The following is a 27,245-nucleotide window of genomic DNA, read 5'->3' as shown; positions in this document are numbered from 1 at the left end:
TCTTCCAAAGCAACTACTCTATTCTGAACTTAAAAATGGAAAGCGTAATGCTGGTGGTCAACAAAAAAGCTTTAAAGACTGTCTCACGGCAAATCTAATAAAATGTAGTATAAACACCGACAACTGGGAAACACTGGCCTGCGAGTGCTTCAGTTGGAGAACAGCCTTTACCAAAGGTGTCATGGACTTTGAAGACACTTGAACTCAGAACGCAGGGGAGAAACATGCTAAGAGGAAGGCATGCTTGGCAAATCCACACCATGATCAACTCCCGCCTGGGAACCAATGTCCCCACTGTGAAAGGACATGGTGGGTCCAGAATTGGCCTCCACAGTCACTTAGGGACTAATTGCTAAAATTGTGTTTATGGAAGACAATTTTAGTTGGCTACGAGTGATCACCAAAGAAGAAGAAGACTTGATGGGCACATGTCTATGTTGTTAGGGGTATTCAAGCACAAAAGCCAGAAGCCTTATGTTGAACCCAGTCTGTAACTGGGAGATTTGTGGTTAACTTTGTTTCCTGATGACTTTTCTCAGCATGGCTCCAGTGCCCAGCTCCTCCTCCTCTTCCTTCTCCTCCAGCTACAGAGGGGAAGGAGGGTCAAAACCACCTCTCACTGGTAGCAGTGCTGTTATGTACTAAGCTTGGATCTTAGAACAATAGGCAAGTAGGATCGTAGAATGCAACAACTGATTGGCTAGCAGGAAAAGACCAATCAGGCTCCAGGAGGAAGTTAATCAGCCTATTAGGCTGGTAGGATCGTAGAATGTAACAACTGATTGGCCTGCAGGGAAAGACCAATCAGGCTCCACGAGGGAAGCAGAATCAGCCAATCAGACGGGACTCATTGTGTAAATAATGTATATAAAAGCCTGAGGTTTGGGGGGGAATTCAATCAATGTTTTACAAACTGCAATAAAGAGCGTGAAATCACTGCAAGTGCCAAAAGAAGTTGGAGGAGGAGCTGCTGGCCATTGAAGCTGTGCGGCCGCCATGTTCCTCCCAACGTTCTGATGTCGTGTGTGTGACGTTGCCCCCACCCCAATTGCCTTTGCAAGCTGGTGCCTTTGTTTCCTATGGTCATATCTAAAAGGTCTCGTCGCTTATATACCAAGCTGATCACTGTGTTTTGCAGGAGAAGACAAATTCAAAATGCCATCTTATCAAGAGGTCTACTGCACACAATGTTGAAATTGGGTCTTGAGTCTGGCAGTGCCCTTTGAACCTCTCTCTTGCTACACACCACAGAACTGCCACTTCTGTTGGCTTTCCTTCATCATTTGTTGTGGACTTTCTGCTTTCAACAAGCTTTCTAAGTGAAGGTCCTTTTTTATATATCGCCATCAGGATCTGAATTTTGAAATCATTTTCTATATGCAGTTGCTGGTACATATTGTTGTTGTTTAGTCATTTAGTCGTGTCCGACTCTTCGTGACCCCATGGACCAGAGCACGCCAAGCACTCCTGTCTTCCACTGCCTCCCACAGTTTGGTCAGACTCACGTTTGTAGCTTCGAGAACACTGTCCAACCATCTCGTCCTCTGTCGTCCCCTTCTCCTTGTGCCCTCACTCTTTCCCAACATCAGGGTCTTTTCCAGGGAGTCTTCTCTTCTCATGAGGTGGCCAAAGTATTGGAGCCTCAGCTTCACGATCTGTCCTTCCAGTGAGCACTCAGGGCTAATTTCCTTAAGAATGGATGCGTTTGATCTTCTTGCAGTCCATGGGACTCTCAAGAGTCTCCTCCAGCACCATAATTCAAACTCCATGGACAAAGACAACAGGTCTGCACAGTTAAGTCCAATCAAATTTGACTAAAAGATACAGCACTCATCTCCACTTTCAGACTAAACGACTAAACAACAACAAACTGTCCAGGCGTCTTTTACCTTTTGCTTTTCCTGTAGGCCCTAGGTACTGGTTTAGATTACAAGTAAGTGGACTCACTTTTCACTTTTCATTGTTTCTCTTCAATTATTCCTTCTCTAGTTTTACCTGTTCCTTTAGCTTGTTGAATATAATGTTATTCCTTACGTTTTTTATGACGATTTCAGAGCTGGCTGAAAACTCAATGAGCCAGTAATTGCCCACTGAAGTATGCATCTTGCTTGAGGGTTGCTGTCTGCTTAAGTGAGGATGAGGAGGTGATGGACCCCCCCCCATGAAGTTATTGTGTTTTTGGTCATTTTTTACTGTCAGCTAGCTAGCATATTAACAGTGTATATTGCCAAGGACATGAGCGACCCACCAGGCCCCCCAAAACCCAGCTCGCATTTTTCAAGGCATGTTAGTTGTGGTTAATGGCTAACATAATCACCTCAACACAAATTATCAAGGAGCAGAAGTTGAAGTGAATACACATTTCAAAAGTACCTTGTTAGCAGGCAGTTAAGATAAACATTGGCGATGGTAGCTGACTAAATTGTATCAGAACAAATGTCGCCGTATTTGACAAATTCTGTAAAAAACCCCACCAAACAACCAGCATAGGGAAAATCCACAGAATATTGTTCCAAGCAAGACTGCTTTGCAAGGAGACAAGTGGACTATGGGTCAGTTTGATATGCAGCCCGTTTGCACATTCCACCACCATCCCTCGTCTCAACAATTCCTTGTCTCAACAATTCAATGTGTTGCTTTCCATAATAAGTTTTAGAGAACTGGGTTTTCTGCAGTGCTTGATCCAGTAAAAAAAAGCAGCTGGCACTGGTCCAATGCAAAAATATAGAATAGCAAGTAATAATAATAATAATAATAATAATAATAATAATAATAATAATAATAAATTTATTATTTATTATTTATTATTATTATTATTTATTATTTATACCCCGCCCATCTGAGCGGCTTCCAAAAAATATTAAAATACTGTAATACATCAAACATTAAAAACTTCCCTAAACAGGGCTGCCTTCAGATGACTTCTAAAAGTCTGGTAGTTGTTCTCTTTGACATCTGGTGGGAGGGTGTTCCACAGGGAGGGTGCCACTACTGAGAAGGCCTGCTGCCTGGTTCCCTGTAACTTGGCTTCTCGCAGTGAGGGAACCACCAGAAGGCCCTCGGTGCTGGACCTCAGTGTAGAACGTTGGGGGTGGTGGCACTCCTTCAGATATACTGGAGATATACTTTGTTTTCTCTTCAGTATTCCAAGTCCAAATCTAATCCCAATATGCTTCTAATTACATAATCAGGAACGCAGTGAGGTCCAACCACTTGCACCACAACTCCTGCCATCCCTTCCTTCTTACCTTGCCTAGCATTAGTAGAATGGTTGGGAGACCTCACCAGAGACCTTGTTTCCTCACTTTCCGACAGCTGTTGGAATTTCTCCTTGGGGAGGCTATGGAACTCCTCAGCTGTTTAGAGGTGGATGAGGTTGAACGAGCTTCTCAAGAAGAACATAAACAGACTTCTGAATCAGGCAGTGGCCCATCTAGTCCAGCATTCTGTTGTCACAATGGCCAACCAGATGCCTGTGGTGAACCCTCGAGCAGGATTCGAGCACAATAGCGCTGTCTTCTCCAGTGGTTTCCTGCAACGGGTATTCAGAAGTATTACTGCCTCCAAATATGCAGTAGACATCATGGCTTGTAGACATTGACAGCCCTCTCCTCCATGAATTTGTCTAATTGCCTTTCAAAGCCATCTTGGTTGGTGGTCACTGCTGCATCCTGAGGGAGCAAGATCCATATTTTAATCACGCTCCTTGGGAGGAAGTTATTTTCTCTGTCCTGAATCTTCCAACCTTCAGCTTCATTGGACATCTATGAGTTCTTGTGTTATGACAGATGGAGAAAAGCTTCTCTCTGCCCACTTTCTCGATGCCATGCATAATTTTACAAACTTCTATCATTACTTAAGATAATTACCCCTGGTCACCTTTTCACTAAAATGTCCCAAATGCTGCAACCTTTGCTCACTCCACCTGCTTGATCATTTTGCTTGCCCTTTTCCAAACCTGCTTCCACTCTGTAATATCCAATTTGGAGCTGGAGTGACCAGAACGGTACACAGCTTATTGTTTTATTGTTGGCTGTTGGATTTATCCTTATCTTGGTCATGGAATGAATATGTTATTCTTGTATATTGTATTGTTCTTGTGCTTTTCAATATCGTTGTATGCCACTTTGTGGAGAAGCTTTCTTGAAAAGTGCGGTATTAATTTGTTAAATAAGCAAATGTGTCAGTTTCTGATCCCTGTCACCTTTCTGTGACTTGTTCCGGCTGCTCCAGACTGTTTTCATCCCAATAGTTTTTTGGGAGGGAGGGGATAAAATGGTCAAAATGAATGAAAAATGAATTTCCATTCATTCATTTGCTTCCCCATCTGTTCCCATAACTAAGACAAATGAAACAAATGGGTCTCATTTGCTTTGTTTTCCATCCGTTTTACAAAATGAATGTGCACCTCCCAAAATCTTATAAATAAGTTATATGCAATTCCCCATCAGCCCCTTCACTAGCACAGATATTGCTTCTGAAATCTTGCCTGTCAGGTGAGTGTGTGACTGTCTCAGGACCCTATTGGGTAATGCCTGTGATATCAATGATACAATTCCTTGGGGAAGTTATTCCCCTGCAGCAGGGGTGAGGAAGCTTTGTGACTCCACAGGCTAAATCCTTATTTTGCCTTGAGGGTAAAATATGACAGGTGAGTGAGGCCATTTACCTGTCAAATGAGCACCTTTGCAAGTCTCGCTCTCCTCTTTTAAACTCCTAGTCTTGGAGGTTTAATAGGAGAGTATTGGGATAGTTGCAAGGCTATGAAACAGGCCCTGTGCTCGTTTCAGCCTAAATTGGGAGTGTGCAGTGCAGGGATGTCTCAAAGGCTTTGCAAAAGCGCTGTTTGCAGCAGCTGCCTGCTTCTCCTTTAAATGAAGAAGAGGGGACAGCTGCTGCAAACAGTGCTTTTGAGAGGTGCTTTCAGGCAGTCCCCACTATTTCATTTCGGCTGAAATGGAAGTATGGTAGCTTCATTGAAGTGTTTCTCAAAATGTGTTAAGGCACAAAATGTGCCTAAAGCTGTAGACTCACATTTACCTGAGCTTATAGGAGTTGCCACATATAGGATTGTACCGCCATGTATTGTTTGTTAAGGGCTACTTTAGCTCTCTACTTTTATTTCTTTAGTTATAAACTTATCTCCCACTTGTTTTTCAGAAGAAATTTTGGATGGCCAACAACAACAACAAAATAGTGTTAAATGTAAAGTTCACAACTGAAGCAAATCATAAATTGAAACATTAGCATTTTTAGCTTCTCCTGTTGGTTCAAACATTGGGCAGGGGGATGGTGAACAAACACAAGCACAAATCTCATCCCCCTCACAGGGGAAAAAAATCATTGCAAAATTAATGGATATGGAACATCTAAATATGAATGAAAGTCATCATATCAGTGGCTGTTAAAATAAAGGATCAAGATCGGAACTGTTGCATTTGGACCAATTAAGAGTTTTGGAGCTGGATGGAATAAGAACACCCCCTGAAATCCAGAGCACGGGAAGTCATGCAAATTGTTTGATTTGGCATTGGATAATTGGCTTTAATAATTGTATTATAATTTGGTATTGTATTAATGTGACTTTTATTGGATTGTTGTAAATGAAAATTAATAAAAATTACTATAAAAATTCTCATCCCCTTTAGCATTTGCAGAAAGATTGTATTCATTCATGTCCAGAGTTGCTTAACACCGAAATTCAGCTATTACTTTTATTCCCTACTTATGCTCTTTCAAGAGACACCTGGCTGTCCACTGCTGGAAACAGAATACTTGACCAGATGAACCTTGGCCTGATCCAGGAAGCAATTTTTATGTATACACTTATGAAAGCGAATACCTTTTTCCTTTTCTCTTTCTCTCCCCCCCCCCTTCTCCTTCTTTCCAACCCAGCACTGGAACACATGTGACTGAGAAAGGAATGAACAGAATCTCTCCTTCACACTGGCACTGGCACTCAGACACTGGCATTTCCTCTTTGCTATATTGGCAGTGATCTCACACTACAAATACATCACACTTATCTCACCTATGCATGTGCCTGGGCATTTAATATCCCAAAGTGTATTTACAAGCACTTGCAAACAGATGTTGATTGTGCACAGAAGAATCAACAGCTTTCCTTTTTGAAACAAGAAGGCAACACAGTTTTTATGTTGACTGAGATCCAGCTCAGGAAGTGCTTCAGAAGTAAGAACATTCCCAAGGTTCATGTTCAAGCTAACAAATGGTTCTGAACTGGTGATTCAGTGCTCCTAGTCCACGTATATGGGGGACTTTAGCTTCTTCTGGTCTTCTCCAGTCTATCAGTCTACGACCAGCTGAGGCTGTATAGTCACATGACTTCTGCCCAATGTACCTTATGGAGATGCCTTTAGAGAAAAGATATCCATACTCCTGGGTCATTCCTTGCACACCATGTTAGCCATTACAGTCCTGAACAATACAGGAATGCACCCCAAGAAAGGGCGTCTTCAGCTATGTGTACTGCTGTTGCTACCTATTTTGATGCCCCCCCTATAAATTTAAATGCACTGCAGCCATCTGGGCAGGGGATCTTGGGAACTGTAGTTCTGAAAAGAGGGTAGGGCTGTCTACTAGAATATACAATTCTCAAGGTTCGTTCCTTAAGGAAAGTCAAGTTTCACATTGGCTTTAAATTTATAGTGGATAAAAAGGTAAAGGGACCCCTGACCATTAGGTCCAGTCATGATCGACTCAGGGGTTGCGGCGCTCATCGTGCTTTATTGGCCGAGGGAGCCAGCGTTTGTCTGCAGACAGCTTCCGGGTCATGTGGCCAGCATGACTAAGCCGCTTCTGGCGAATCAGAGCTGCACACGGAAACACCGTTTACCTTCCCGCCGGAAGGTAACTTGCACTTTGTGCTTTCAAACTGCTAGGTTGGCAGGAGCTGGGACTGAACAACGGGAGCTCACCCCGTCGCAGGGATTCGAACCACTGACCTTCTGATCGGCAAGTCCTAGGCTCTGTGGTTTAACCCACAGCGCCAACCGCAGCCCCACTAGAAAGCGGATGTGCATGTATGGTATGAATCTGGCCTGTCCAGCCCTCAGACCACACTGGTCCTCTTGTCTTCCTGCACAGTGGAGATCAAATGAACCACACTGGCATGTGGCTCTGCACTGGCAAATTAAAAATGCTGGGATTGGATTCCAGTTGCTTTCTTGATGTAGCAGGAGGTCAGAGGGCCAGTCCTACCATTAGGCAGAGTGAGGTGGCCTGCCTCAGGTGGCAGATCTTGGGGGACAGGGGTGCCAACTTGAATAAAATATTGGGGGCAGGCAAGTCCCGCCCTGCATAATTGATCACATGATGCAGTGCATGCAACACCATTTGAATGGCAATGTCCATCAACTTTGGGGGGGGCCTTCAAATATTTTATTGGGGGAGGGAGGCAAAGGGACTTTGACCCCTAGGAGTTGGCTCCTATGTTGGGGAAAATGAGAAGACAGCAGTGAGAGCCCCCTCAGTTGTTCTTCCTGAGGTCCCTGAGCATTTCCTTCTTTTGGAAGACAGGGCTGTGTTCCCCTGCTCCTTAACAAATAAGCTAGCCCACTGCCCTCAGGCACAGTGCAAAATGTAATCTCTGCTGGATAGAAGAATTGGCTATCAAAATGTTACCAGGAATCATGTCAGGGCATCTTGGCCTTTCGTCTGACCCTTATTATCACAGAATAAAGGTCCTCCTGCCTTTGGTCATTGGCCTTATTGCCTTCCAGGGAAAATATTTTTCCCAGATCCTGTTCTTCTTCATCTTTCTCGAGGAGGGAGAAAAGATACATCTGGTGAGTTAATCCCGTTGTTGTTGAACCGTGGCTGTAATGCCGAGCAAATCAGCAAAAGTAAATATACACATGCTGTGTAACTTTGCCAGAAGAACTTGGCTGAGCCAACAGATTTACACTCCATGAGACAGGTTTCGCTGTATTTGTAGAGGTCTCTTTTTTAAACAACAACAACCAACAAACAAACTCCCCTTGAGGAGCATTAAATTCAAAGCAATCACAAGATGCCCATCCCTTCCTGATGCTCACTAAGCTGCTGCTTGTTTCTCTGTATCATTCCGTATTGCTTCTCCAACCAACCAAACCATTTGTGTGTGTGTGTGTGTGTATATATATATATATATCTATGTGCTTGCCTGGGTTTATTTGAACCCAGGGGCTGCCTTCCACTTCGAAAAAAATGAATACCATTTGATATGGGAAATGCCCGGGCATGTGAGAGCATTTTTCATCTCTGAAGAGTTCAGTTTCATTTGCTCTCCTCCTTCTGTGTTCCAAGCAGGCAGTGCAGAACGCTGTATAAATAGCCAAGCCTGTGCTACATCCAGTTTGAGATATCCAGGCATCCAGGAGGGGAAGGCACACGGCAGGGGGAAAGCACTGAGCAGCTTGCGAAACTAAAGATGATGTATATTTCAGACTCAATCTCCTGAGCAATCTTGGGAAGCTCGGATGGATTACAATAATACTTCAGCAAGGCTGCCGGCGTCCGTAAAGAGCTGTCACTTACCAAGGAGGATAAGAGCTGGAGAGAATGTCATTATTTCCTTTCCACGTAAGATAAATGTGAAGGGCTGATTCTGTGGACAGGATGAGCAGCACTGCAAAAGACGATGGCTTAAACTTTTAACATCTCTTCCAAGTGGAATATGTGAGTCTTAAGACCCTTCTTCTTCTTCTTCTTCTTTTTTAAAAAACAAACTGAATGGGGGTTTGAGTGGGGGGCAGTTGTTGTTTCGGAGGAAATTGTGTGATGCTAGTTTTTAGCTGCACAGTGCTATCTTGGCAATACTTGCAAGACAGATTATTCATGCCCGAGTTGTACGTTTTTCATTAATACATTTTAGCTGTTTCCATTCTGAGAACTTGGGCACAGCTGCCCAGCAAACATGTTACAAAGGTGGACCTTATCTTAAGAGGAGGTCTGTATTTACAAGTATCCTGGCAAATTTTGACTGGATCTTTATTGCACAGTGATGTGGGGGTAAGCCCCAGTGAAGTCAGTGGGACTTACTTCCAAATAAACATGCATGGGAACAGGCTGTGTGATTGCTCAAGCACATCCTTCCAGTTCGTTTTCTCAATCTTTGCTTTTTGCAACCATCAAGTTCTTGTTTCACCAGGATTCTCTCCCCCCCCCCCACATTAGCTAGTTTCTATTCGGTGGCATTTTAAATGCTGATAAGCTGAATGTAGTCTCTGGATCAACATGAAGATTCTTAATGGGTTTATGGTTAATCTGGGCTATTCAACTTGGATCAGTTACAGAACTACTGCATGAGTGAGGAATGTGCTAATAATGCCTTAATAGAGAATGCTATTTGCAATGACAGGTGATCATTGGTTCTTTTGCTAAGAAAAATTGCAAATTACTCTTGTGCACATATATATATGTATACACACACACACACACACACACACACACACACACACACACACACCAATGCCACTCGAATTAAAACACCTCAGTTTTTTAGTTGCACTTTCATGGTTTTCAATATGAATCTTAAAGGTGTAAGATGAATCTTTAGGGTAGCCTTTTAGGAAAATAACCCAGAGGCAGTGTTGAGCAAAATTATTAATTTTATAGCGATACCACAAGGGAGAAAGTATAGTTGATTGTGGAAAGTAATTAATTCAAATACTGGTTTGCATTTTAGTTATGCGATCTGCACACAAGCATGCTGACAGAGAAAAATTATAACTAAAATATATGAATAGCTGTATGCTTAATTAACAGCAGGCAAAGCTGTTATCGTTTCTGCACCGCATAAGCCATTTAGCACCCCATCTCACGGAGGGCTCACGTTAAAAAGCCACCTCATGATCAGCAGAGGAAAGGAAGTGAGATGTTAAAATAGGAAGAATTTAATATGAACTTAGTAGCTGATTAACTGTGGAATATAGGGATATAGGCAAGCAAACAAGAGTCGCCTCATGTCATATCATATTTCTCAATTATGAAAGCAGCAATCTGGATGTACTGTAGGAACGTGATTGCTTTGGCATGGTTTATTTCCTAATAGACATCAGCTGGGATTCTGAGTAAACTATTCCACAAACCAGTCAGTGGAGCATGTTTAGTCCCATGGAAGTTTCCTGACCGTGACCTCACATGTTTGATTCTAGTCACATTTACCTAGAAGTAAATCCTAGCAGTATTGCTGCTACTTACTTTCAAAAAAGTGTGCCGGAATCCTAGGCATGCTAAGTCCCATTGTGCTCAGCATCATGCTGAGTGCGCTTGGGACTGCAACCTTAGTATCACTATTCTGGTAATTTCCAAATGTCTTGCATCAAATTAAGACATTTCAAAAAGAAAAGTAAAAGATTCAGTCAAGAAAGTTTGTCGAAGATGAAAACAGTTGCACAGAACAGTGCTTCAGAAAGATTAAGTCCTTTCACGCTCTTCATGAGCACAGATTCCTTAAAAGCATTTTTGAAAAGCGATTTCCTAAATTCCATTTCCCATCCCTTTACATCTAGTACTCAACCGAATCATTTCAATAAACTTTGGAAGCCTGAATAATACTATTCAGCACAGTGAAACGGAGCAGAGCACAAAACTGACAGCCAGAGCATTAATATTAAAGTCTCAGCCTTGCAACATGTTTTGATTTTTTTGACTGCATTATTTGAAATGTACACACACACACACACACACACACACACACACACACACACACACACACGTGTATACTTTCCTAGAAGCTAATCCAATGAAAGAAGATATCCCCAAATTTCTACAATTTTCAGTGCATAGAAACTTGAAGAGAAGTTATTTTCCTGTTCATGATTTTAAGCCAATAATGGGGAGCTTAACTAAACTTTAATAAGACTAATTGAGAGGATAGCTGTTTTCTCCTCCAGTAACCTGATGCAATTCTCTCTCTCTCTCTCTCTCTCTCTCTCTCTCTCTCCCTCTCTCTCTCTCTCTCCCTCTCTCTCTCTCCTTTTTGGGCATTTGCACTAAGTTAAATAATAATAATAATGTGTGTGTATTTATGCAGCAATTACAACTGTTAATTTGGGTAACTTACTGGACAGTTTTCTCTCTTTTTTGAAGTACAAATCTGCTTAGGGTGAAAAGGATTTCAGGCAGATGATCACTCTTGAGATTCAGTGAATTCGCACATTGCATGTCCTGTCTTATTACATGGTTGTACAGGAAGATGATCATTTCCCCAATGAGCTTCGACAACAAACAGAGGATGTGCAAGTACATCACCGCATCATATTCAGAGATAATCTGATTCTTATATGATGTTCGGAATGGAAATTCTGCAAATTCATCCTTATTACTTCTGCAGACTGACACGTCTCCTTCACAAGATTAAAAACAAAATCTACTTAGAAAAGAAGCAATGGGAATGAGAATAATATAATTTGGTCCAATGCTTTGGGCCTGATTCAGACCCTTTCCTACCCACAGCCCCCTATGTACAACTCTCAATATGTGGTGCTATTAGGAGAGGTGAGAGCATATGGGAGCCCCATACTCAAAACAAGGGTGCACGAGAAAGGGAAGAGAGACAGTGGTCGAGGATTACAACATTTATTACGTTTTTGCATTTGACTGATGGGGTGAGACGTTTTGTTGCCTGTGAGAGACCACTGCAGAAAATCAGAGAGGCAACTTCAGCAATGTTGCAAAGGCTGCTTAGGCACCCTCTTAGTTTCTGCATTGCTTCAGGGGTGGTGGTGGGTGGTGGTGTTTGCCTGGAGCACGAGAGATGGAATATGCACCGCAGGAACCTTTGCAACATAGCAGGGAAGGCTAAGGCACACCTCTTAGCTCAGAAGCCACTTGCGCCAGCACATGGTCTGAGGGCTCTGCCCCAGTGTCCTCTGCAACGTTCACTTTGCTGATGGATCGCATTGGGTTGCGTGGGGCTCCCACTGCTGATGCAGCCCCATGTTGCTGATGGTGCAATGCATCTGCTTCCCTTGGGATCTTGTAAGTAGGTGCATGATGGAGAGAGGGGAGCCACTATCCGATTAGGCTGCATCAAAAAGCATGCTCACACCAACGAACCTCTTGGAATGCTTGTGAAAGGAATGGCTAACTTTATTCCCTCCCAAGGTAGTTGTAAAATCAAAGGGGGGGGACCCCTTTGTTTTGCCACCTTTCTTTTGAAGGGACAGGGGACTAAGGCCCTGTTTTTATCCTTATTGCTCATGTAAGCATGTTGAGGGACTCAAGTCAGACTTTACTCAAGCACTTCTGATCCTGTGAAGAAATGTTATATGGGTACTACTAGATGAGACTGGAAATATATGATGAAGATCACCCACTCTTTTTAAAAATAATAAGAATAAAAGAAGTTAAAAGCAGCTTTATAAGTGAGGGAAATGGGGATATGTGGGGATATTGTGCTAGAGAATAGGGGGAGTCACTTGCATCATTTCTCCAAACTAAAGAATGCCCTTAAAAGCTGTCAGTATCCCTGTTACAACAAACAGAGAGATACCATACTAGTCCTTCTGTTCTCTCCCTCATGAAAGTGGCGATTTAGATCAGGAAAACAGCACAGGATCTGTTCTTATTCAGGTTCCTAGCAGCTGCTTTGAACTTACTTTTTTAAAAAAGGAGATCCTCGTGCACTTTATTTATTTATTTATTTACTTACTTACTTACTTACTTACTTACTTACTTATTTGCACCATAATCTAATTTCACCCTCATCAGCTCACAAAATTCTGGGAAGCCATTCCCAGTTCTGGCACCTAATCCATGACAGCTTATCTTAAATTTCCCAGAAGGTGTTTTTCTGAGGAAAAAGTCTGAGATTTCCTCTTTTCTCTCCCCAACCTGGAAAAAAGGAGGCCGCTTTGCAAATCCCCCCCCCCAGAATATTCTTCACTTCTTTCCCCCCTTTTGGTGACAGTTGCCTTAGAACAGGGAGAGATCCAAGACACAGTGGAGGATTTTAAATGATGACCAGGTTGCCAGCACAGTCGCTGCTTCTGCACCAACCTTAGGAAACCCACCAACTTGGGGGAAAAGGAAGAAGCTTTGTAACTGCTACTATACTGATGATGAACCCCATCCCTGAGAAGCTGTTGGAGAATTCCTCCTCTCTCTGGAGAAGTTTGGCAGAAAGCCCCTATCCCCAGCACAATTTCTCTGCGCGCAAATAGGATGCAGAATTTCTGCAATCAAATTATGCCTCTGCTATCCACATGCAGCCTTTAATGGCCATTCGCTGTTCCAGATCACCCCTGAGGGAGCATTGCTGGAGCAGAAGTAGGTTCGGCCAAGGGAAGCAGTATGAATAGTGCAGTGAAACACTGCAGAAATTGACTATTAGGAGTGTAACTTAGGTCAGCAAACTCTGGCTGTGGTTGGTATGTGCAGAAGTATGTGATACTTCCTTGCCCGGCTTGATCCACAGCTTCATGAAATAATTAGGTATTGGACAGTAAGTGTAATTTAAACACAGCTGCTTAACTCAGATGATAAGTGTTCTGCATTTTTTTTGAATTTTTCATTTCTTTTCCATGTTGACTCACTTGCAGTAAAATATTTTGCACCGAACTGCTTTTTTCTAGTTTTAGTGTTATGCTATACATACATCTCTAAATCCTGAGGGTCTACTTCTTTTCCTTTCACGTTTTCAGGTGTACACTGATGTTGACTGATGGAGTCTAATCTCGTCAACTTCCTGACTCCATTTTGCTTCAAAGCTGAGACTGAGTTATACTAGAGCATTCCAAAAACGTGATTTCTAAACTGAAGTGCAATTTAATTAGGACAGTGGCTTCTAAACTGTGTGCCGTGTCACTTTCTGGCATGAGAATTTGAATGAGAAGTTGAACAATGGTAGTCAAGTTTCATGAGAGGTAGCTTGTCTATCACTTCCAACCTACAGCCCTTGCTCCCAGAGCTTTTTTCCAGCCGGAACTCACCAGAACTCAGTTCTGGCACCTCTCAGGTGGGCGCCATTGTCATTATAAAACAACAAGGGAGGCATTCATGGTGAGTTCTGGCACTTCTTCTTCTAGAAAAATAGCACTGCCAGCCTCCATGTATGACAGCTGCATATTTCTGCATTGCAGAGTGTTGAACTAAATGATCCACACAGTCCCTTCCAGCTCTACAATTCTCTGACTCTATGACTGTAAAACATAGTCGTGTGTGTTCTTTTCACACTTTCCAGGCCTAGGCCCAGGCCCAGCCCATGCAGAGCTTATCTGAGACCAGGGTGAGAGTCCCCGGTCGGCTAGGAGGCACAGGGCATTCTTGTCATGATTGTGTAAGTCCAGCAGCACCCCTCTGAGGCCCGGAGCAAGTGTAGTGTGCTGCCCTACCTCTGCCCAGGCCTGTCAGGGACTAATGCTGAGCATGAACTCAACCCCTCACACACATTTTGCTGACCCATTCACAGAGTTGTGAAATGGTGCGGCCGTTCTGATGGTTCTCCAAGGGGGTGTGTGTGCGGAAATTCCAGGAATGGAGGCAAATTCTTCTTTGTTCTTCTTGAGGGCTGCTGACTGGAGGCTGTCACTTCTCCTGAGAAGGGCTTTCCAAGAAAAGCTATGTCTTCATGTAGTTATCTTGTAATCAGCTGATCATTGATGCTTGTAAGACCATAAGAAGAGCCTGCTGGATCAAGCCATCAAGTCCAGCCTCCTGTTCTCACTAGGGCCAACCAGATGTCTGGGGGAAACCTACAAGCAGGATTTGAGCACAAGAGTGATCTCCTTTCCTGTGGTTTCTAGCAACTGGTATCTAGAAACATTGTTGCCTCCAACGTGGAGGCAGAGAATAGCCATCATGAGAAGGAGCCATCAATAGCCCTCTCCTCCATGAATTAATCTCATCCTCCTTGGAAGCCATCTAAATTGGTGGCCACCATTGCTTCCTGTGTGCAAAGAAATCACTTATCTGTCCTGACTCTTCCAATTTCCAGGTTCATTGGGTGTCTGTGAATTCTGGTGTTGTGAGGGAGGGAGAAAAGTTTTTCTCCATCCACTTTCTTTCATGCCACGCATAATTTTATAAACTTCTATCACGTCACCTCTTAAGTCCCAAACACTGCAGTTTTTCTTCGTAGGAGAGTCACTCCATCCCCTTGGTCACTTTGGTTCTAGATCTTTTCTGACTCTGCGTTTTTGAGGTGAGTTGACCCATGCATGGCACTTCATAAGACCAAATAATCAGCTATGCAGCTATGCAGACCACCAGTCCCTTCAGAAAGTTACAGTTCCTGGAGTTCTCTGTGAGGAAGAGGAATTGACAACCACTATGAGAATTGTAGCTCTGAGCAGGAAACAGGGGTCTCCTAACAGCTCTCAGCACTCTGACTACAGCTTTTTCAATCAATTAATGAAAAAAATAAATTGCATTTGAATATTATCATTTGTGTGTGTGTATGTGAAATTTTGGTGATGTTCTCATGGGTGTGGTGTAGAGTTTTGTTGCACTTAACCTTACTTTGAGGTGACTGATGGGGGAGTAGAGATGGAGGCGAAATTAGTTTTTGTTTGCATTTTAATGGGGAAATTCCCAATTAACACTTCTTGAAACAACATGCAAAGTGAAACGTCGCTATCCTTTGGAATTCATACTTCTCTGAATTTTGCAATGCAGTTCTCCAGTCAAACAATATGTACCAAATGTATATATTGGGCGTGTATGTGCAGAAGAATACATATGTTAGTGAAAGCAATATACAAAAATGCACTTTATCATGGGAAATTTCTTGCAGAAATGTGTTAGTTCATTATTAGTTAAAAGTACTTACAATAATGTGTTTATTAGGAGAATTTTGCACTTAAAAGCTGATGAATCTTCATGAGGATTTTCTTCTTCTTGCAAATGCCACAGAAACGCGGAGAACTAAATTTAAGATTGGGAAAATGAAGACATTGTGGAAAACCAGCATTGGGAGATTAATATATGGTGCAAGCTGTTGGGCAAGTAAAATCAGGTCTTGGGTTAAAAAGGCTTTACTGATCAGCACTGCCTGCAAAGCCCCTTGCACAACACTTCTCTGGCAGCAACAATCAGCTGTTTGTCAGCACTTGGGAAGAGTGTGCACAGTTTCCCCAGTGCTGACAATCAGCTTATTGTTGGAGTGTGGAAAGAACTGCACACTTGCTCCCCACCCTGCAAAGGCAAAAATGGGTCACGTGATGTCATTGTGACATCAGGTGTCAAACTTGACCTGCAGGGTATGAATGTGGAGGTAAGAATCTTGCCTACCACCCAGATCCTGTGACCCCCCCTGTTTCAGATAATCATAGAATCATAGAATTGTAGAGTTGGAGGAAAATATTGTTGTTGTTGTTTAGTCGTTTAGTCGTGTCTGACTCTTCATGACCCCATGGACCAGAGCACACCAGGCACTCCTGTCTTCCACTGCCTCCCGCAGTTTGGTCAAACTCATGCTGGTAGCTTCGAGAACACTGTCCAACCATCTCGTCCCCTGTCGTCCCCTTCTCCTTGTGCCCTCACTCTTTCCCAACATCAGGGTCTTTTCCAGGGAGTCTTCTCTTCTCATGAGGTGGCCAAAGTATTGGAGCCTCAGCTTCAGGATCTGTCCTTCCAGTGAGCACTCAGGGCTGATTTCCTTAAGGATGGATAGGTTTGATCTTCTTGCAGTCCATGGGACTCTCAAGAAAAAATATTAGAATATGAAATATGAAAATATTAGAAATAAACTATGTTTAGAAATTGTTATTTTGTGAGAAAGTACATGTTTAAATGTGATTTTTCCAGCAGTTTTTTCCCTGTATTATTGTTATTTGTTTGCATTTGAATGTGGAAATAGCAGCGAAGCCACTTATGAATGAATGCATGTGACAGTGACTAGCTCCAGAAATGGTCTGATGGCATCCATCCCTAGGTACTGGGCACTGAAGAGTCTCTCTGCCTGAGCTTCTGGAGAGTCACTGTCCATCAAAATTAACAGTACTAAACCAATGGTATGATTTAAGGCAGTTCCATGGAACCCGGCTAATGTCTAAGAGAAATACTGCAAACTCTTCTTGAAATACTTACAGTGGTTGGGCTTTGAATGCGGCTTTCCGAATTTGGAAAGTAAACTTCCATTGGCTGCAATGCAGTGGTGGCAGATGAGCCAAACCATGTAATTTGGCTGAATTTTAGTCAGAATTCTTTTAACTTCCTTCCAAATTATTCAACTGTTTTACCTGAGCAGGAGCCTCACATTCACATTGCCATTGACTTCATTTGCAACTTAATGAATGCATATTATTAGATACGTGAACATAAACTTGCAGGCAGCGTTTGAATGTACTTTCCCTACTTGTGATTCACAGCAACTGATATCAAGAAACATAGTATCAAGAGACTGATAGCCTTTTCTCCATGAATTTAACAAACAAACAAAATAATGGGGGGGGGGCATTCCACAAATGGAGAAACTGCCAGTGAGAGGAACCTGTCACTTGTTAGCGCCGATCAGGCAGCACTGCTTTTAGCATAACTACAAAGGCTTAATTTGTGTCTGAGCTTTCCAGTAGGTTTGAAGGAGATCTGGGCAAAACTCTATTATTGAATACTCTTCTGAGTTGGTGCGCAGCAACAGCAGGCAGAGGCAAGGCATCAGTGCTGTGATCTGTGGCAGTGAGTTAGTAGGCCAGGGCCCCATGTTAAATTTCCAGCATCTTCAAGTGAAAGGAACAAGCAATGATAAGAAGATGTGTGCCTGAGATGTATGCATCTCCACCCCCCATCGTTCAGCCTGGACACTGAGGTCCAGCACCAAGGGCCTTCTGGCGGTTCTCTCTCTGTGAGAAGTGAGGTTACAGGGAACCAGGCAAAGGGCCTTCTTGGTAGTGGCACCCACCCTGTGGAATGCCCTCTCATCAGATGTCAAGTAAATAAACAAGTATCTGACTCCAGAATCTCAGTCACCTTGGTTATTCCCTCCCACTTCTCCATCACTCCCTCTCTTAAGGATCACAGTCCTTTGGTTCATCTCTTTTTTGAATTCAGAGTAAGCAGCCCCAGAGTGACTCGGGCAAATCAGCTGGCGGCCTTTTCTCTTGGCTGGAAGATTTCCCTTTTCCGGCGAATTTGTCGCCTCTCTTATCCCAACCACTTTCTAAAGAGAAGGCAGAATTTCTAACGCTTGACCTAACACAGGTTAGGAAAGGAGAAACGGGGAGTTTCTTGTTTTAATCTTCTTTTAAAGCAGAGGGAGTCATTTGTCGGCAGTGCAAAACTGAGCTGCAATTACAAAATATGCACTATGTGGGAATTGGGAAAGTTTGTTCATTAGAAAATACCGTATTTTGCACCCCATAAGACGCTCCGGCCCATAAGACGCACCTAGTTTTTTGGGGGGGAAATAAAGAAAAAAAAATTATTTCCCCCCCCCCCAGGTGCGGGGCTGGAAGAACCAGGTCGGGGAACAGTGGGAAGGCACGCTCTGCCTCCCCGCGACGGCAGGCAGCTCTGTGCCGCCATCCCGAGCGGGGCGGGACTTAGCGCCCCGCTGGGGATGGCGGCGTAGACCTGCCTGCAGTCCCGCAACGGCAGGCAGCTCTGTGCCGCCATCCCGAGCGGGGCTTGGGATGGCGGCGCAGAGCTGCGCTGGTCCCAGGACCGCAGGCAGCTCTGCAGGGCCACCGGGAGCAGGGCGGAGCTTCTCCCCCGGCTCCCGGTGGCCGGGCAGAGCTGCGCTGGTCCCAGGACCGCAGGCAGCTCTGCACGGCCACCGGGAGCGGGGCGGAGCTTCTCCCCCGGCTCCCGGTGGCCGGGCAGAGCTGCGCTGGTCCCAGGACCGCAGGCAGCTCTGCACGGCCACCGGGAGTGGGGCGGAGCTTCGCCCCCGGCTCCCGGTGGCCGCGCAGAGCTGCGCTGGTCCCGGGATTGCAGGCAGCTCTGCGCAACCCTCGGAGCCGGTCTCCCGAGGGTTGCACAGAGCTTCCTGAAGCCTGGAGAGCGAGGGGGGTCGGTACGCACCGACCCCCCTCGCTCTCCAGGCTTCAGCGAAAGCCTGCATTCGCCCCATAAGACGCAGGCACATTTCCCCTTCATTTTTGGAGGGGAAAAAGTGCGTCTTATGGGGCGAAAAATACGGTAATTGCCTCTTTGTAGGGGGGATGGGCAAAATTTTGTTGCAGTGGAGTAAAGGAGATGCAGCCTCCTCCTTTTTGGTTAGCTACTCCAGAGCTTCACTAAAATGCTTCTCTCTCTCTCTCTCTCTCTCTCTCTCTCTCTCTCTCTCTGTCCTCCTCCCTTTCCTTTGGAGTCTCTGATGACAGCACAGATCTCGGAATGAAGAACCTCTCCAGGCTGATTGGAAATGGCATTGCAGAGCTGAAACGTAACTGGAGGAAACATACCTCTCAATGAAGAAAGTACAATGCACTTGAAAGCTCTGACTCCTGGTGAAGAATTCAAGCCTAGAGAAAACTTGTCCGCTTGGCTGGGAAGGATGGGTTGGACAATCTTCACGCATTCCAAAGGGAATCTGGATGCCATGCTGAGCTTAATTTCTGCAGCATGCTCGGTGATTTTCTCCTCCTGATGCATTGCATGGTAAGGCCATTTCTCTTCCCGTAGCAAATGCTAGTTTCAGTTTGAAAGCATGTAGAACTGTGCTCGTCGTTTTCTTATTATTGTAATCAGGCATCTAGGTCCTCAATGCTTGTGGCTTAAATATTTTATGGTTGTTGTTTTTTTAAAAAATGAAAACATTGGCCAGGTTGTGATTTGTATTGTATTTTGAGGAGCAATATAAGATTATGGATTTGGTCCTGCTGTCACTTGTGTGTGACTGAGTTCCATTGATTCAGTGGGATGTATACATGAGTACCTGTGCATGGGATGGTAGTCTATAATAGCCTTGTTACAATGTATGACCAAGGTAATTTGGCTGTTGAAAAGTGGCCTTCTACTATCTCTGATCCCTGCATAAGACAAACTGGTAATAAAGAAGAAGACTTCTCTGGCTTTTCTGCTGTGTTAGACTTGGATTCTACAGATACTAGGCAGGTAAAGAAAGTTTGCGGGTGGTCACCACTCAACTTTATGACAATGAAACAATATCCACAGCCATTTTCTCAGCACAATTACTGCAGGCTACATGTGCAACTGTAATTGCATGGAAAAAGTATTGCGTGAGCCATCGGTACACTGGTCCCCCGTTGCAGCAATTTCCACGATTGTGGCAGTACTTTGTGCTATCACTCCTGTGGAGGAAATCACTGCAAAGTGCGTTTGTGAACTTTTAGTAAATGCAATATTTCTCCCTACATGATCATATGCTTGGAGGTAGCGAGTGTACAGCAAGTGACAACACACTCAAACAACAAAACATCCCTAAGCTACAAAAGCAATCTAACATTAGCAACTATGCACAGTAGCCCATTCAAATGACAGCTCTGAGGACTGATGGGTGTGTATAGGAGGCAGCGGGTCACCAGATTGTAGAAACAGTGGGATTTTCCTCTTTAGGACTGGGATCTTAAGCAAACTTACGACAAACTCAGACTCATTGAAACCAAGTAGGTTTCTTTTTGATCGAGCTGAAGGTTCCCTTGAGGTAAAAATATATCATTCACACCGATGGATGCCTGTTGTAGTAGCATTTTGTTCCTAAAAATTCTGGACATCAATATATTTTTGATTGGCTGGACAAGTCAGGCAAAAGTTGGAATACCTGAAATATTGATAAGACATTATGTATGTATTGTCCTGAGGAATCACAGTGTGAGCATGGGGGAGAAAGACATGAAGCGAAACTCCTTTGTTTGGACAGTCAGTGCATGAGTAATAAAGACAACATAGAGGTGTTTTGTAAGAGAATGGTTGCAGTGGTGTTGCGTCCTTTGCTGGCACCCGGGGCATGTGCGCATGCATGCACACGTACTGGGCAGGACTAGGGGCAGGGTGAGGAAGGTGAACAAAACTGGCTGTGCCAGCCCAGCACTCAGCGCTGACACCATGGAGGGTTTGTGGGGCTTCTGTGTGCCGCTTGTCTGCCCGCCCACACAGGGCAGCCATTCAGCAAAGGGGCCAGGGACATGGTGGCAAGACAACCTTGGCAGGCAGGGTGGCACAGGGTGGCAAGACAACCTTGGCAACCAGCAGCAGGCAGAGTGGAACAGGGATCCCTGAATGGGTGCGCCTGGTTCACTAAAAGTTGTGTGCCAGGGCTACATCCCCTGTCCCCCCCCCCACGCTACATCCGTGACTGGTTGTGCCTTGCAGAATATGGAAGTGTTCAAATGTACAAGTCAAACAGTGACCCAGATGATGACATGGTGTGATTACAGACTGGGGCAGAGGGTCGGAAGTTATCAGAGCAGGAGAAATAAGGGACACAGCAGAATGGTGTAAATAAATAATAAATAAATAATTTTTTATTTATACCCCGTCCTTCCCGGTTCAGAAAACCGGGCTCAGGGCAGCTAACAACAAATTTAAAACAATTGTGATACAACAAAAAACAGCATAAAATACAGTATAAAAGCGTGAATAACAATAAATTCAAAGTTCTAAAATCAATTTAGGGGGAAATCCATCCAATAAACATTAGATGATCACCAGGGCTAGCTGGCTAAATTAGTCCTATTTGGGTCAGCAAGGAGGCCAGGGGGGAATTAGCTGTGGGATCCCAGAGCGGGTAATCTTCATAAAAAGGGGAGGGGGGGGAAGGAAGGGGAATAAAAGATCAGGCTAAATTCAAATTGAAAGCCAAGAGGAATAGCTCTGTCTTACAGGCCCTGCAGAAGGAGGTTAAATCCTGCAGGGCCCTGGTCTCATGGGACAGAGCATTCCACCAGGTCGGAGCCATCACTGAGAAAGCCCTGGCCCTGGTGAAGGATAATCTGACTTCCTTAGGGCCCGAGACCTCTAAACTATGATTATTCATGGACCTTAAGGTCCTCTGCGGGGCACACCAGGAGAGCTGGTCCCGTAAATACGAGGGCCCTAGGAGAAGTACAAATGAATTAAAAGGAGGTTATATGGGAAAGTACAGCAACTAGACTTGGGGGAGGTGCCATTTATACTTGTTGTGGATGCAGAAGGTCCCCAATTCAGTTCCCATCACCTCCAATTTACAGAAATGGGTAGTGGATAATGAGAAAGATCTTCCTCTCCCTTAGACGTTGGAGAGCCACTGCCGGAAGTCTAATGACACTGTCTTAGATGCACTAATAAGGTGACCTGCTACAAGGGAGCTTCCTAGAACACAAGCAAAAGCTGAAGTGATGGGTGCTCTGTAACACATCATGCAGTTAAAGTACATGGCTTCCATCAAAGAATCCTGGAAACTGTAGTTTACTCCTCACGGAGCTGCAATTCCCAGCACCCTTAATAAAAGTTCGCAAGATTCCTTGGGGGAAGTCATGTGCTTTGAAGGTATGGGATGTAAGCAGTTGAGGATTAAGCACAGAAGGTTCTGCAGCAAAAGTCCAGGGAGGCAGTATATCTGAAGATCTCTGCTGGATCTTCTTTTCCAGCATCCTGTTCTCACAGTCACCAACTGGATGCCTATGCAAGCAGAACATGAGGTCAACAGCACTGTCCCCACGCTGATTCACAGCAACTGATATTCAGAGACATATTGACCCCAACAGTGCAGAGTGAACATAGTCATCCTGGCTAGTAACCACTGATAGTCTTATCTGTTACGAATTTGTTGAACCCCTTTTAAAGTCAGTGGCCATTACAGTGGTACCTCGGGTTAAGTACTTAATTCGTTCCGGAGGTCCGTTCTTAACCTGAAACTGTTCTTAACCTGAAGCACCACTTTAGCTAATGGGGCCTCCTGCTGCCGCCGCACCGCCAGAGCACGATTTCTGTTATCATCCTGTAGCAAAGTTCTTAACCTGAAGCACTATTTCTGGGTTAGTGGAGTCTATAACCTGAAGCGTATGTAACCTGAAGCGTATGTAACCCGAGGTACCACTGTACTATAGCAGGCAGGAGTGAATTTCATAGTTTAACTATTTATTATTATTATTATTATTATTATTATTATTATTATTATTAATCACTGTGTGAAGAGAGATCCCCTTTTGTCTTTTCCTGAATCTTCCAATATTCAGTTTCATTGGATGACCCCAAGTCCTAGTGTAGGCAGGAGAAAACTACTTATCTACTTTTTCTATACCATGCCCAACTTTATACACTACTATCATGCTCCCCCTTACTCACTTTTCTTTGAAACTAAGAAGCTCCAAATGTTTTCACCTTTCCTCATAGGGCATTTGCTCCAACCCTTTGGTCACATTGGTTGCCCCTTTCTGAACTTTCTCCAGCTCTACTCTCCCCTATTTGGTGAGAGGGCCAGAACTGTACACAGTGTTCCAAGAAAGAGGGCATGCTGTGGTTCTCAAGGAATCTAGGGTTGTACAGACACCTCTGGTGTTGGTGCAACATTGAAAAAGCATGGTTGGGAGAGGTGATTCCGAAGTTCCATCTGAGATGGTCCATTCGCATGCACAAGTCACTACCAGTTCCTGGAGTGATCAAATCGTGAATGTGCTTGGCCCTTAGTCCTAAACCGAGATGGGGGGAAATATAGCTGCTTGTAGTACAGGCAACCCCCTAATTATACACATTCTTCTATGCAATCCTGCTTACTATACATATTTTTGCAAATACTTTTGCCTAATTGCACAATGCATTTTTTGTATGTTAACTTCACTCATAGATACATACGCTTCCCCCCATTTTGTACACAATTTTCGGTTGGAGAACCATCAGAGCAGTGCAAATTTCAAAGGATAGCAGCTTTGTGGTTCAGTCCCCCCCCCCCCGGAAATGTGAATCAGGCAGGTTCACATTAATAAGTGTATTGAATTCCTTCCCCATTTATATGATGGTGCATACACAGTAAACCATTCACTAAGTTTTCTGTAGGATGCGGGTGGCACTGTGGGTTAAACCACAGAGCCTAGGACTTGCCGATCAGAAGGTTGGTGGTTCGAATCCCTGTGACGGGATGAGCTCCCGTTGCTCAGTCCCAGCTCCTGCCAACCTAGCAGTTCGAAAGCATGCCAAGTACAAGTAGATAAATAGGTACCGCTCTGGCGGGAAGGTAAACGGCATTTCCGTGTGCTGCTCTGGTTCACCAGAAGCGGCTTAGTCATGCTGGCCACATGACCCAGAAGCTGTACGCTGGCTTCCTCGGCCAATAAAGCAAGACGAGCGCCGCAACCCCAGAGTTGGTCACGACTGGACCTAATGGTTCATTTACCTTTACCTTTACCTATGTTTTCTGTGACATCCGAGTGCCCTCAGTGAAGGATCTTAAATACCACAAAATACCATTCCCTCTGAAGAGGATTTGAGAAGAGAGAGGTACCGATAATTCCATGAAAAGCACAAGAGAACAGGGCAGACTTTGCCTAGCCCTTTAGAAAGAATAAAGATGGTGTCAGGCGAACATGCCGAGCGTGTGAGTTCAAATGTTTAGGGGCCACCACAGAAAAAGCTCTTTCAACAATAGCCATCCATCTGACCTTCAAAGGACATAGGAGGAAAAGATCATAAATGAACCACATTTGAGAAAATCATTATTACAATTCTTATTTGTTTGTTTGTTTCATTTATGAATCCCATGAAGGACTTGCTGAAAAGGCGTGTCTTCAACAGGTGCCAAAAGCCCAATAGAAAAGGTATCTGAGGAAGTTGTAAAGGATAGGAACCATCACACTAAAGGACCGATTCCAACATTGTGTGGCGCAAACCCTGGATAGGATAGTTTTAAGCATTTCCTGTGGTTAGAACTGAACGTTGAGGCAAATTCTGACTTACGGCACTCAATCCAGTGAAAAGTGAGGTGAAGTTAACATGTGACTAAAAACAATTCATGTGAGTAAAGGTTTTGTCAAGTTGGGTTCCTTCATTGTCATGGCAGCAGTCATTAAGCTTGGGGCGTAATTCCTTTTTTTCTCTTCTAAATAGAGTCACTTTAATAACATTATTTTTGCTCACGTAAATCTTTCCTTACTGTGTAATTACAGCAAGCAAACTAGGTCAATAACAGATATCTCAGTTTTTTAAGCTCTGTAAATGCATTATTTAGCAATCTTTTCCAACTGCAAAAGTTTACAATTAATTACAGGTCCAGAGGCACAAGTAAATATATTTCAACAGAAGCTCGTATTTTAATAATTTGTATATTTTTCATATAGTAAGGACTACGGAAAAGTTCAAAGTTAGAAGGGTCATTTACGCTCTCCAAAGCCCTGAACCAGTATGAGGGATCCAAGTGTAAGCAGTACTGCAATGTTGATAGTTGTTTTTTTTTTAGGGGTGAGGTTCATAGTGAAGAACAATTTTGGGGTGGTATGTGAAGTTTTCATCAAAAGGGATCAAAAACTGCCCTTTGCTATGAGATTGTGACTGTCCCCAAGTGCTACATCTCTCCTTGCGTGTCAATCCTGAAGTTGGAAGAACAGTAAATTAAGATCCAGACTCCCTGGGAGAACAGGTCTGCCACACATGACTCCTATTTTAATAGTACAGTGGTACCTCGGGTTAAGTACTTAATTCCTTCTGGAGGTCTGTTCTTAACCTGAAACTGTTCTTAACCTGAAGCACCACTTTAGCTAATGGGGCCTCCCGCTGCCGCCATGCCGCCAGAGCATGATTTCTGTTCTCAACCTGAAGCAAAGTTCATAACCTGAAACACTATTTCTGAGTTCGCGGAGTCTGTAACCTGAAGCGTATGTAACCCGAGGTACCACTGTACATTCATGAGAGTCAACCTTCAGCCAGAGAACTACCCAAGACAAGAGGCTTAAGCAAGTGCACATCTCAGCTGGTCCTCCATACTGTGGTGTGATGTATTGTATTTCCATTTGCACTATGGTAATTGTATTTTTATGCAACTTTAGCCAAAGCAAATAAGTACGGTATGCAAATCCGAGCCCCTTCTTTGAACTCTTTTTGAGAGATGCACCTTTTTTTAAATGATGGGTAAGTGACCAACTTTTCTTGATTTGGGGAAAGCTTATGAGCCCCTTGCTACAATGGCCAATGTGCAAATTCTAATTTGAGTACTATAGAGAAACAGGAATCCTGAAGTAACTTGAGTTTCTCTTACACCAACACATATATTAAGGTCCGCATGTTACTGCTAGGTTCTAGAAGCAGGTCTGCATTTTACTTTGATTCTGGATTCATTACACATGCTCAACTTTCCAGTTTGTTCTGCAGATTAGTAGTGACATGCAAGGAGCTTAAAACTGAAGCCTTAGAAGTGGCTCTTGGTGATTTTCACTCTGAATATTAATCTATTTGTTGCTTTTTGGGTGAAGAGGAGACAGAGAAAACACTTGTGGAATGGTATTACTGGGGTGCAATTCTTTTATCTTGCATTAAGGAGATCAAGATTCCCCAGGCATCATGAGACACACACCCCTCGCCACATATTTGAAAATGTGATTTTTTTGGCGTTTAACTGAGTTTGCAACACATGATTCAAAGGTGTAGAGCAGGATTTGCTTACCTGTGGTGCTCCAGGTGTCCTTCATAGAATTGTAGAGGTGGAAGGGACCCAGGGATCATCTAGTCCAAGCTTGCTCCATCTTCCATGTGAGATAGTTGAAGATGGCTATCATTATCTCAACTCCTCCTCTTCTCCAGGCTAAACATACCCAGCTCCTTCAAGCGCTCCTCATCAGGCTTACTTTCCAGATCCTTGATCATCTTGCTTGCTCTCCTCTGCACACGTTCCAGATTGTCAACATCCTTCTTAAATTGTGGTGCCCAGAATTAGACACAGTATTCCAAGTGTGGTCTGACCAAGGCAGAATAGAGTGGTACTATTACTTCCCTTGAGCTGGACACTATACTTCTGTTGATGCAACCTAGAATAGCATTAGCTTTTTTGCTGCTGCATCACACTGTTGACTCATGCTGAGCTTGTGGTCTACCCCTAGATCCTTTTCACATGTACTACTGCCAAGCCAGGTGTCCCCCATCTTCTGTTTGTGCAGCTGGTTCTTCCTGCCTAAGTGCAGAACCTTAAATTTGTCCCTATTAAAATTCATGTTGTTAGTTTAGAACCAGTTCTCCAATAGGTCCCGATTCTGTCTTCTACCCCTCCAAGTTTGGTGTCACTTGGAGATTGGATGAGCATCCTCTCAATTCCTTCGTCCAAGTCTTTTAAGAAGACGTTGAATAACAAAGGGTCCTGGACTTGCAGTACCCCACTTGACACTTTTTCCGGGATGTTGCGGAACCATTAGTCATTTCCAACTCACATCAGCCCCAAC

At 43.9% G+C, this 27,245-nt stretch overlaps 1 protein-coding gene and 1 long non-coding RNA gene across 5 annotated transcripts in view; one reads left to right on the top strand and one right to left on the bottom strand.

Annotated features, from left to right (window-relative positions):
- LOC308576066 overlaps positions 1 to 27,245 on the bottom strand; it is a 300,866-nt gene that overhangs the window by 256,469 nt on the left and 17,152 nt on the right. The window lies entirely within an intron of this gene.
- TUNAR (transmembrane neural differentiation associated intracellular calcium regulator) overlaps positions 8,209 to 27,245 on the top strand; it is a 59,582-nt gene continuing 40,545 nt past the window's right edge. Inside the window, exons 1-2 of one of the 4 annotated variants that reach the window (XM_081174828.1) lie at positions 8,213 to 8,679; positions 19,274 to 19,545. In XM_081174828.1, coding sequence (XP_081030954.1) covers positions 19,510 to 19,545 — 36 coding nt within the window. In that variant the 5' untranslated portion in view covers positions 8,213 to 8,679; positions 19,274 to 19,509. Of the gene's footprint in view, positions 8,680 to 19,255; positions 19,546 to 27,245 lie in introns of all 4 variants that reach the window. The other 3 variants (XM_081174827.1, XM_081174829.1, XM_081174830.1) reach the window with 3 other exon arrangements.

Source organism: Podarcis bocagei, assembly GCF_964188305.1.
Source record: "Podarcis bocagei genome assembly, chromosome: 1".
NCBI classification, from domain to species: domain Eukaryota; kingdom Metazoa; phylum Chordata; class Lepidosauria; order Squamata; family Lacertidae; genus Podarcis; species Podarcis bocagei.
This window is presented reverse-complemented; position numbering and strand designations above follow the sequence as displayed.